The sequence below is a fragment of the Geotrypetes seraphini genome, chromosome 1 (assembly GCF_902459505.1).
Source record: "Geotrypetes seraphini chromosome 1, aGeoSer1.1, whole genome shotgun sequence".
Classification (NCBI taxonomy): domain Eukaryota; kingdom Metazoa; phylum Chordata; class Amphibia; order Gymnophiona; family Dermophiidae; genus Geotrypetes; species Geotrypetes seraphini.
In genome coordinates this window covers 505,443,668-505,456,474 of record NC_047084.1, presented here as the reverse complement: position 1 = coordinate 505,456,474, position 12,807 = coordinate 505,443,668, and the positions used below count along the sequence as shown (strand labels likewise).

The window sequence follows — 12,807 nt, the reverse complement described above, 5'->3', positions numbered from 1 at the left end:
ATAGTATGTAGGACATGAAAAATACTGGGATGAAAATCTAAAACCAGATTTAGCTTAACATTTTGTAAGGTCATACCAAATGAAATGGTATAAAGGCATCTTATCAATATGCTCTTTCAGCAGACAAATCATCCATTTCATTTAAAACTTTTTCAAGTAATACAGAAAACACTCCTCTTCTGCTACCAGTCATGTAATTTCCTTAACCATGCCTGCTTGTGATTTATCATGTCAGAATAAAAAGTGAGAAACACCACGCAAACAAAAATAAAATTTTCAGCAGCATTTTATTGTAGATAAAGGATCCAACACAGGTAATGTTCTGGAAAAAGCTGTCTTCATCAGAACACAGTAAGTGTCTTGGTGGTTATGTTGAATATGGAGTCATTTCTAAAACCGTTACTTATTTTTTTTTTTTTAAACACTTCTTGTTGGAGCTTTGACACTCTTCATGTTCTTTGTTTCCCTGATCCTATCACCTAATGAAAGAAAAATTTGAAGTGATTTTATTGCCACATTAAGGTGTAGGATGCTTGCAGTTTCTCCCCTACAGGACTGCTTACTTTTGCATCATCAGGTGCAAACTTCTGGTGTGTGATGTGTGTAATGTGTGAGGTAGTGCATTAGAGCTCACTCCCATTGCTGCTTTTTGCTATGCATACAAAAATTTTCAGGTGTTATGTAGATAAAAGGATTATGTTTTTTTTTAATGTTTAGGTGACTGGTGGTTTCTAACAGAGTAATACAAAACACTAAAAGTATTGGAACTTAAGGGAATAGCAAAAGTAATGAGTACATAAATGCACAGGAGTTGGGACAGGGTTTTTTCCCAGAGGACAGAAAATGGTATAGATGAAGAGGAATTTATGAAAAGTTAAATAAGACAAATTGACTTGTATTTAAGTTCCACTCTTAGATTTACACTGAGACCTGACAATCTTTTAAAAATGAAATTCAAGCAATGATTGTAGCAACATCTTGTCAATATAAACCTAATGACCAAATTATGGGAGGAGTACCTTTTTCTAATAGATTATAACTAGCAAATTTTCCTTACTTTCACCACTTATTCCATACAGTGCACCATTTTAACTTCCATTTTAGAGTTAAAAAGCATTAGCTTAAAGCTATTGGCCTCACTGCAGAGGATGACATTTACAAGGAGAAAGTGCAATACAAACAAGCCGTAATGAAATGAGGATTTGTTTAAAATACAGTGACAGTTTGTTTTACGTTTTCCTCTCCCAGTGTTTTATAAAAGGCTGTTGTGCAATTTTTATCCATTCATTTTTGGTCTCTCATGATCTAAAATGGACCACTGATGTATTCAAAGCCATCTTAATTAATCAACTGTAGTACTTACAAGTATTAAATATGTTGATCCTCACCAGCTTTATATTTTAGGGATCCATATATAAAATGTCCCTTGAACACATACATGTATATATATAGTTACATATTACACCAAATGAAATATACCAAAACATAAGAAAAACCTGCATTTGTGTAAATGAGCATCCATGACTGTTAAGAGCAGGCTGGCTGAGCAGGTACTCCAGAGAAGCCTGCCAAACTACAGAACCCTGCACCAAAGGACTGCCTCTCTTGCAATCAGAGCTGTCCCAGCAACTCTGGGTACCTTAGCATCACCGAAGTCTCAAGATCCGGAACAAACCTCCCCAAAAATAACAAAAGGGGAACAGATTAGGAAAAAACACCTTCTCAACTTGCTTGCAGAAGGGAAAAATAAAGGCTACAGCACAGGGAAGTGGAGCTGAAGAAAATGATCGATGCCATCAGCAATCAAACTCAGAGTTTGAGGGTGGTGACTACCCAATAGTTCAAGACTGATGTGCCTCTTGCACTAGAACATTTATTCAGACTGTCAAGGTAACATATCAAGAAAATGCACACATTTAAGCATTGGAAGTTCAAATGGGTAAAGGAGATGCTGGATTTAGAAGTGTTAAGTACAGTTAAAAAATAAATTCCAACCTTCTTTGGAATGCGATATTTGTTAAGCATTGTAATAACTACACCCAATGTTCCATTTTCATTGTATACCAGACTTGTCAAAGCACTACGTTTAAAAGAAACCAAAAAAAAAGTAGTTTTCATCCTGAGTAATTTAAACCTTACAGAAAACAGGACTAAATCAGAGCCTCTATGCCTAATAGGGAAATACGAAGTCCCAAAGGATACTATAGACTAATAGCAGAATGCTCTAAGTTGCTTGAAAATGTGTTTAAGGTCAATTTACTAATATACCTCAAAATAAATTTAATAAAACTTTTCGTGTACAAAATGAGGGTACTTAACAGAAACCTACATTAAACAAAAGTATAAGGGAAACCGGTGTAATTGTACTGTTTTATAAAAGCTACCATTTTGCTAATAAATGAATTATTGGAAGATATTTAAACAAATCTGTATTAGCAATTTATGTTAAGTTTACTTCTATTAATCTACTAAAACAGTTTTCCTTTCCTCAAATTATATACATACAAGTCTTCTGGGTTAGTATCTTATGTTAACTGTTTGATGAAGATGAATTGTCTAATGAAAATTTCTAATCAAAGATACACAAAGCTCAAGGTAAAAACAGAACAAGTTCTCAGGGATATCAAATTGTTTTGTTTTTTTTTTAAATGTGAGAAATGGAAATGAAACAAATCAGTATTTTATAACCTCTAGTACTTTATTACTCTTTACAATTATAGCAGGATATGCCAACATCTAATCGTGTGTGCAGTTAAAAAGCTTTCAAATACATAAAGCAATTCACATTCCAAAAAAGTATGAGAAATACCTGTGTTCCACTTTATTCGTCATAGTAGTGGTGATTATATGTACTTTTTGGGCTGCAGCCCCCCAAAAAGAAATCACCACTACTATAGACTTTAATCTGCAGATAACTGTCTGTAGAAGGAGAGAAAGGGGGAATGCTGACCAAAAATGAATGTTTTAAAAATTCAGAAAAACACACAGCCTTCTCATTTTTTTTTAATTAAGTTTATTTGTAAGAATAAAAAAAAAACATTTTAAAACAAACTGTCAAAAATTCAAAGTACTCATTTCAGTACTGCTCACTGTACAGTCCCCTTTCAACCTCTTGACATCCGATCTACAGCAAAGTCTGCCTTGGGCACAAGGGCACCTCAGCTCACCTAAAAAATGAAAGAAAAAAACAAAGATTTTGAGCTTTCAGCTAATGCACATTTTTTTGCATTTAAAAATTGGCAATTTGATGGCTTTAGGTCAATGGCTTTTCATAACATATGAAAAATACAAGCCTTTTGAAAAAGTACACATCTGAAAAATGTTTACTGATTCTAGGTTTACACACTGCTTAGGGAACATTTCTTAAAAGTGTAACTACGTACACAATTTTGCCAAGTAACATATTGCCTCTTTAAGGTCTCTGCTGCCATTTTGATCAGAATAAGTATAACTGTTTCCTGCTTAGTCCTGACATACTTCTACATCCCAAACGATCCATTCAATTCCATGAATCAATTTCTGAATAACAAAACTTTAAATACACTGCAATCAAAACAAATTGTACTGCTGCCAGTTTGCCTAACTTGTTTATGTGTATATGATTTTCACATCCTTCTGTGGCCTGCTAGACAAGCGATTTCATTCGTTCCTTTATAGAACTAGGGTGTAATAGTACAGACCAAGCATGACTTCATTCATTCCTCTAAAGGAACTAGGGGTAATACTAGTGATCAAGCATACCATGGTAGTAATGAACAGAACAAAAACCATGTATACAAAACTGTAAAAATATTGTCAGTGAATGACTACATAAAATGCACTATATTGGTCAAACAAGGTCCATCAAGCCCAAGATCCTTTCCCTTAACACTGCTTAAGCCATGTCATGTGTACTCAGGTCATTGATTTAAAATAAATACTGGATTATTTTTAGGGCATGGATATTCCATTTCTAACCTAACGAAGTAACCTTATGGCATATGTATTGTGGCTTGTGTGTTTGTGTATTGAAGCTACAGCAGGAAAAGAAATCTAATATTTTAGCAGCTGGGTCAGTACTTATTTACCTTCTGGATACAAATATTTTAGAATAACCTCAATGCAAATATAAAACAAAAGCACTGGTTCACTAAATTTATTTTAAAAATCATAAAATGTCTTACAAAAAAAAAATGAACATTACATTCTGCACACTGCTCTGAATCAAATAAGGAACACAGACCAGCATATATGCCCTCCACAACATACAGTGTACTTAAAGCAGTGAGTTCACAATAGTTAGAGAGAACATTACAATTTAAATCACTGACAATCAAAAATAAAATTCACTCAGTCTGCTACTGTTTTCAACTACAATGTTAATATCCCCATTCCCATCCCACCCCCCAGTATCTAAAGAACTAAAGCATTACATCTGGTGAACAGCAAAGATTTTTCTACACCTCAAATGCAGTACACCTATGAAGCAGAGGAATGTTGGCTTTTTATTTTAAAACGGAAGTGCAGATAAAATAAAAAATGAAAAAACAAAAAGATGCAGGACTCCTTCATTCTTCACTAGTCTTAGAAAAACTTGCCAGAATACTGCTTCACACTATAAAAAAAGAAAATCTTACATTAGAACCCTTGAGCATGTGCCTCTCAATGTTTAGAAGTCAAAACCCATAAGAATAATCTTCAGAATACTGCTTCACACTATAAAAAAAAGAAAACCTTGCATTAGAACCTTTAAGCATGTGCCTTTCAATGTTAAGAAGTCAAAACCCATAAGTATAAAATTTTACAGCTGATTTAAACTTCCTATTTCAACTATTTTTAAACAATCTGTTATGCTAGCTAGAGATGCAGTACACTGAAATGCTTACTACAGCAAAAAACATTAGTAATGCATAATTAAGCAAAAGAAATCTAAAGCTGTTAATGGCAGAAAAGAATGCTAGTATATAGTGTGAAATGCTGCATTAAATAGCACCAGTCAAAACCCATTTTCAACTTGTCCTGTAGAGGCATGGTCTGTGCCATATGGCAGACTGTGATTTGTTGTCAATTTAGTTATCTAAAAACAACAAAATCACTAGTCTTCCACACAGAACTAGACCAACATCCACTGAAATCTTCTCTATATTCTACAGGCTCTATACTATAATATGAAGTTTTTCTATTTACAAGTACTTTTTGCAGCAGTTTCACCAAAGAAACGTGAAAGACTCATTGGTTAAGACTTCTTCCAGCAAAGTTGGCTTTGAGCATTATCTTCATTTTAGTAAGAAATAGAGAATAAAAAGAGAAAAAAAAATCAGAGCAAAAACTATCATGAAGGAAGAAATTGAGAAGTTAGGTCACACTCAAGACATGTCTGAAATGATGTCTAACTAAGAAAACTAGGAGAAGAAAAGCTTTAAGAATTTAAAACCCAAAATATGGAGATGCTAAGCTGCAGCTCAACTTGCCTGTTTTGCAGTAAGTATTGTGCATTCTGTATCTGGTCCTGTGTGCCTATGATGGTAATGATCCGATCTTCTGATCCTTCTAAAGGTTCATCAATTTTGATGGAAGCCCCCGATTCATGACGAATTTGTTTGATCCTTTGACCTCCTTTACCAATAATAGAGCCAGCCAGCTGAACGGAAAAAAAATATATAAAAAGGATATCATGAAAAAGATTTCACAAAGTTGTATGGTGTTCCATGTTACACAGTAAAATGAGCCAATAACCACCAAATCTTCAAGTGGACATTAATTTAAAAAAAGATCAAAGTCTAATACACACACAGAAAAAGCATTTCTTTGACAGCTACACGTGCTGTGCATCAGTCTTATGTTAAAGGAATACTGAACATACAGCAGCAGGTGGTATCGGTAGTTACAGTAAATTATAATTAGGGCTGTATAATGATTAACGTTTTTAATTGCACTATTAAAATCACAACGCGCTTTAGATTCTTACCTGGATAGTCTGGTAATCTTCAAGATTATGTGATCAATTCATTTCCATAAACAAGGTTTACTGAAGTGTGTTCTCACAACTTTCAGCACCTCCCACATTGCCAATGGATTGTAGTGCCCCCTTCAGTTATGTTCCAAAACAACTGATTTCCTCTGGAATAGAATACAAAGGAGGGGTATGGGGAACTTCCCCAGACATACAATTTCTGCTCTGCAACTTAAGAGGTCAACCAACAGGAATTTATAAACATAGCTGCAACAGTGAACCAAATCTGCTGTGTGCAACAGCACCAACATCAAAGGAGCCAGAGGTTGAGCAATTCACTTATTTATACAGGACTTATTTACACTTAATCATTTGGTTAATAGAAGAACTCCAAGCCTGGAATCTAGAAATATCTGAGGCAAAAAAAAAAAAAAAAGCTGGCAATACAGGATATACTGAGGGCGGGCCATATGGACTTCTGAGAAGATTATCCAGGTAAGAACTTAATCTTTCATTCTGTTACATTTACTCAGGAGTCCTTATGTTAAGATGAGGTACCAAAGCAATGGCCGACATCTAGGGTGGGAGGTACCAAAGCAATGGAAGACGTCTAGGGTGGGAGAGCACACTTGCCCACAACACCAAGGATCCAAAAGCAGTGTCTGCTTGAGCTTCCACATCCACTCTGTAAAATATTGTAAAGTTATGCCAGTGAAAAGGCCATGCGAATCCGTCTGGCTAGAGAGGCCTTGGACACCAGTATGGTTTGGCTGTTAGCACTAACAGATGATCGAAAATATGAAAGTCATTGTTTTGTTTTTTTCCCAAGTTGTGAAGTAAAAATTTACACATCCAGTTTCTTCAATATCCTGTTTGTCCTAATCTTTAGGTTGAAAAGCAGGCATATGAACCTCCTTGGTTGATGTGAAAATCAGATACCACTTTCGGAAGGAGGAGGAGACAGCCCAAAGAACTACACTCGCCTCCATGATTCTGAGAAAGGGCTCTCTACAAGAGAGCATGCAATTCCAAGATACATCTTGCCGAGATGACCGCCACCAGCAACAGAGTCTTAAACTGTGAGATCAAAAGGGATGCATCTGAGTGGTTCATATGGGGCTTTAGAAAAGCCTTTGAAGACAGTGTTAGTCTACAATGGGAAAGGAGGCCTTAGGAGACTTTAACCTGAGTGCCCCACATCCAGGTGAGCCGTACGTGAAACTTCACTTTGCGCCCAGAAACATGAAAAGGACTGCTGCTTGCACCTTGAGGGAAGCCACTGCAAGAAGTTTTACCTGGATAATCTGTCTGTTAATTTTCTCCAAAGTGTCTGTATATTAGGTGATCAATCCATTCCCACAAACCAGGTTTTGCTGAAATGTGTTACTTGAAACTTTCAGCACCTCCCACAATGCCAATGGATTGTAGTGCCCCCTTCAGTTATGTTCCAAAGTACGGTTTTTAGATATAGGAAGTATAAAAGGACTGCCACTTGCACTTTGAAGGAAGCCACTGCAAGAAATATTTCCAGACCTGCAGCAAACAAGAATAACTGGAATAGGAGCTTGGAGTGGTTGCTGTGGATAGTCCATGGGGACTGGGCTCTATGAAATCACTAATACTGCCAGGGAAGACAGAGAGAGGACGTACTAGGTCTGCATACAATGGTTGGTGCCACTAAGATCATGAGTCTTGGATGAATTATGATCTGTGTCTTCCCGCCTTGACATGTGATGGGCTGGGTCATCTGCAAAGAGTCCAACCCTAAGCTGACTGGTTCTTCCCTTTGATTGAAGTGCTTTACTTCGAGGTTGGGTTTTTTTTTTTTGGCATAAATGAAATTGAACACTCTTTGGGATAGAGACCATTCCCCTGGGTCCAGGAACTGCTGGTCAGTTTGAACATTTTCCACTCCAGCCACATGGGCAGTGGAAAGTATGCAGATGGACTTCCACCCACCAGAAGAGCATCTGAGCTTCCAGACGTTAAGGGAGCGCTTCTGCTGTCTCCTGTCTGTTTACTGTTCTTGTTGTTTTACTGCCTTTCCCTCTAAGACATTCTCTTCAGCTTTCAATGCTAGCCGAATGACTGAGCTCCATATGGTTTATGGACCACCCCTTCTGATGGGAGAGCTCACTGGCTCTGAATTGAGCGGTCCCGGCAATAGGATCCCCCAACCGAATAGGCTGGCACTGGTTAGAGAGGCATGCCATTCGACAAGGAGTCTCCTTGAAGCCACCAGAGTAAAGCTGTTCTTATCCACGAGAGCTGCATCTGAAGAGAATGCCACTGAGACAGAAGGATCATTAAGAGATCCAAAATTTGTTGCTGGAGCTTTGTTTGTGTGGGTCGGGAAGAAAACCAAAGCCCTATCAAAGTGAATACCCAGATACTCTAAACTCTGGGCTGGTTCTAGATGGCTCCTCTTGAAGTTGACTATCCAGCCTAACTGCTGGAGTACATCTAATACCTTTTGCACTGCTTGCTCACACGCCAGTTTGGACAGAGTTCTAATTAGCCAATCATCTAAATTGTAACTGGATCTCCATCTTTTGGAGGTGAGCCGTCGCACTACTATTACCTTGGTGAAGGTGAGGGAGGCTGTTGTGAAACTGAATGGAAAAACCGCTCAATGGAAGTATTCCTGAATATGAAACCAGATACTTCCTGTGCCCCAGAAAGATGGGAATATGCCGATATGCCTCCGTCAGGTCCAGAGAGGCAAGAAACTCCCACAATGACCGAACAGGCAGTTTAAAGGTGTAAAACGCGAGATCCTTAGAAACACCTTGAGATCTAAGATGGACCTCCAGCCTTCTGTGCCTTTCTTGGGCACAATAAATTACAGGGAGTATCTGCCTGAGCACAATTCGTTGACAGGCACAGGTTCTATGGCCCGAATATCTAAGAGCCTTTGAAGTGGGGCTCGGACCTTGGCTTCTTTGTCCGGCTAGGAATCAAGAACAAATGTACAGGATGACGCAAAAACTTGATCTTGTGACCCACTCGGATGATGTACAGCACCCACCGGTTGGAGGAAATTTTCTCCCACTCCCTTTGAAACGCAGAGAGCCTCCCTCTAATGTGTGGAGGTGTGGTTGCCTCCCTGGGGGTCCATTTGAATTTTTAGAGTTGACATGAGGCCGAGGGATGGAGACATCTGTGCTTGCTAAGTCACTGTGTGTAACCTTGGAAGGAACTAAAAGTTGTACTGGCGAGAACAATGAGAGAAATGAAAATCATCTCCATTCCCTCCTGAGGGTCGACATAGCGCTGTTCTCTGGCAGATACACAAGGTGGCAATCCTGTCACCCTGGCTGTAAGATCTAGGTCCTTAAGAGGCAGATGCTTTTCAGTAAAAGGCAGTGTGATTAAGGTTGCCTTGGATGCTGAGTCACCTGCCCACCAACTGATCCAGAATATCCTGTGATCAGAGAACACGTACACTGATACTTTGCTCATGACCCTGATAAGGTCATATAGGGCATCTGCCACATAATCCACCCCTTCTAGCACCAGCTGGGGGCAGACAAGTCTCTCCAGAGGGTTGTCATCTCAATCTGGTGTGATAAGCCCATGCAGCAAATGAAGCTATTGCCGCTGCTTTGAGCTTCAAATTGTCTCTTCAAAATCAAGTCCACCTTGTGCTTGTGATCTTGCACATCTTTCAGCACAACTCCTCCCTCACTCAGGAGAGCCTTGTGGGTGGTGACCTGAGCCATCGCAGAGTATACCTTCAGCTGACTAAACAGCTGCTGGAACTCAAGTGTCATCAGGTAGAGTCTGGACATGGCATTTGCAATTCTTAAGGGTCCTTATAGGGTCTCCCACAGCTCCCTAACTAGTGTGAAAAAAAAGGTGTTCTGGATTATTGCAGTCACTCATGACTGTGCACTGAGAAGTGGTGGGCTAAGCTTCCAGCTTCAACTCCTTAACCACCACTATAAAATTGTGGGCAGAGACCAACCTGAATAGCCACCTGATCAAAGGGTTGTCTCCCTGGTCAAGTGCCAGAGAGGCATCTTGGCTGCTGGACCAAAATGAAGAACCAGATACTTCCAGGACCATCTCCTAGACCCAAGATAAAGGGACAGAGTCTGAACTACAAGCCTGTCAGTTAGACTCTGAGTGGTCATTGGAGCTGGTGGCTAGCTTGCTAAGGAGAAATCACAGGATGCAGAGACACTCCCTGGACCAATGGCGGTGTGCATTCAGGCTGTGCCACATGTCCTGTCCTTGCTAAATATGCTCTCTATGAGATTTACAAAATCTGGGGAGAAGCCTTATGTAGGGGAGATAAACAAATCCTACAGAACCTCCAACTGGGCTTTTGTAGGTTCCACAGACTCCACATACCTGTGCTTCGCATCTTTGTGATTTCAGGCTCTGAACGGGACTTTCTACCCATTTCCCAGATCCACAGCAGTTCCCCAGCTCTAGAGGACATGGATGTGGCTAAGTTCAAAGCTCCTGAACCTCCCTCACAGTGGCCATCCAGCACAAACTTCACATGAAATGGTGTTAACACCCCTCCCCCCCCCCCCGACAAGTCCACCTTTAAAAAAAAAATTAAGGCGAGGGTTTTGAGGCAGAGGTTTCAAGAAAGATGGCTGCAGCTAGAAAAATTGAATAAACACTGAAACAGAGGTTTTGGAGGTGGGGGAACCTGACCCCTGGACCCCCCCAAAAAGAGGTTAACACCCCTCCCTGATTTTCCCATAGGAAATAATGGGGGTGTACTTATATGTACGTGTCTGCCTGTCAGTTTTTCCTACAGCTAGAAGATATAGAAAGGACTTTCTGCCTCAGAAACTTCAAATGGCTTTAAACCAGGAAATCTTCAGGCTGCTAATTAGACTCATTCCGTCCAAGACTCCTCATCTCCACAGAACCTCAAAGCAGGATGGGAGGGCCAAAATATGTAAGGGTTCTTACTCAGGGCTCCCACAGCCTGTGCTCAAGCCACTGAAAAATTCAGAAGATGAGCTGGCTCCCAGGAGAATGGACCGAGCCCTGAAAAAGTATACAGCAGGCTGGCTCCATAAGTCCACCTGAAGGGTTGCCCTGGGAGCTTGAAGTGCAGCTCCGCAGAATCTGCACCGTTTCCCAGATAGAGAATCCCCAAATAGGGAACCAAACCCTTAGGGAAAAAATAATTTATAGGCAAAAAATAAGAAAAACTGAATCAGAAAGCAAAGTTGCTTACCTGTAACAGGTGCTCTCCTGAGACAGCAGGGGAATGCAGCCACACTTGTTGGTGAAGTCCTCTGACTGATTCTCTTATGATGTATTAAGCTATATTAAGTTGTTGGCTTACTGAGCATGTGCAGGATGCCCTACACTTGGCGCTCCCTCCCCTCATCCTGTCAGTTTTGTCTCTAGCAATAACAAGTTGAGATGAGGAGACGGTGGATGGGCAAGTGTGGCTGCATTCCCCTGCTGTCTACAAACACCAATTACTGGTAAGCAACTTTGCTTTCTCCAGAGACAAGCAGGGGATATGCAGGCACACTTATTGGCAAGTCCCAAGCTGCAAAAGCAGATGGGTGGTGTATATAAGTCACAATGCAAATAAATTACATAAGACTGATTGTCCAAAAAGAGTGACTTGCACTAAACTTTGGTCTTAATAGTGCTTTGTAAACGTATGCACTGAAGACCAGGTTGCTGCTCTGCAGATATCTTAAATTGGGATTGAATTCAAGTTTGCTATTGAAGCAGCTGTAGCTCGTAGTTTGTGTGCCCCAATTGAACTAGGGGGCTGTATATGAGCTCTTGTGTAAAAAAAAAAAAAAGCGGATGTACCATGATGATATAGCTTTTTTAGTTGCTGGTTGGCCACAAATAGCTGGATTGTAGGAAATTAATAGTTGGCTGGATTTGCGGAATTGAGAAATCTCCTTGAGGTAAAAAAAAAAAAAAGAAAGAAATGCTCTTCTGCAATCTAAGGGACTCTTCTGCTGCAGAAGAGTGAGGAGGTGGAAAGAACGATGGGAAAGTGATGGTTTCATTAAGATCTTGGGAAGAAATGTAGGATGAGCCTGTAATTGCACTTTATTTGAAAAAAATTGTAAATAAGAATAATGTATGAAAAGCTGTTTTCCAGGAAAGAAAGGCGAGGGATGCAGATCCTAGCGAAGATCCTTCATCAATTGTTCCAAGACTACACTGAGGTCTAAGAGTGGAGGAGGGTCTCTCAGTGGAGGCCTAACGGGTCCTTTTACTAAGGTTCGGTAGCCGATTTAGGAAGCGCTTATGCGTCCATTATATCCTATAGACGCGTTAGCGTGCCTTTGTAAAAGAGGGGTACATTGAGGTCCCAGGGTGGAGGAGGGTATCTCAGTGGCGGTCTAAGATTGGCAAGACCTCTCATAAAGCGAGAAATGAGTGTTGTGAAGCTGGTTTACCATGCACCAATGTGTGGTACGCAGAGAAGGCTGAAACAAAATCTTGAGTTTGTCTCTAGGCCGGAGTCCGACAAGTGTAGAAAATATGCGAAGATATAATCCAGCAGGCAATGAAAAAGATCTCTCAATTTCCAAGCCATGAGATACACTGCGGAGATTGGGATGTATTAGTTAGCCGTTCTGCTGAGAGAGAAGAGAAGGATGGCCCCCTAAGGGAATTGGAGGAGCATCCAAAAGATCCAGGAGCAGTGGATACCATATCTGTCTGGGCCACCAGGGTGCAATGAGTATAAGTTAAACTAAACTAAACATTAAGCTTATAAACCATATCTTCTCTATAGCTCGACATGGTTTACAAAAAATGAATAAAGCATAAGGGAAAGAAAAGATATACAGTGAAATTCGTAGAGAAGAGATAAGAGGTTTTATGGTTTGAAAATAGCCAAGTTTTCAGATGTTTATGAAATA

At 39.9% G+C, this 12,807-nt stretch overlaps 1 protein-coding gene across 8 annotated transcripts in view; it reads right to left on the bottom strand.

Annotated features, from left to right (window-relative positions):
• Positions 1–356: 356 nt before the first annotated feature.
• HNRNPK (heterogeneous nuclear ribonucleoprotein K) overlaps positions 357–12,807 on the bottom strand; it is a 64,171-nt gene continuing 51,720 nt past the window's right edge. For 4 of the 8 annotated variants that reach the window (XM_033927958.1, XM_033927940.1, XM_033927974.1 and 1 more), the window contains exons 14-15: positions 5,451–5,620; positions 4,120–4,695 (exon numbers count right to left, since the gene is read on the bottom strand). In XM_033927958.1, the coding sequence (XP_033783849.1) occupies positions 4,656–4,695; positions 5,451–5,620 (210 nt within the window). In that variant the 3' untranslated portion in view covers positions 4,120–4,655. Of the gene's footprint in view, positions 480–2,996; positions 3,168–4,119; positions 4,696–5,450; positions 5,621–12,807 lie in introns of those variants that run through there. The other 4 variants (XM_033927984.1, XM_033928001.1, XM_033927966.1 and 1 more) reach the window with 3 other exon arrangements.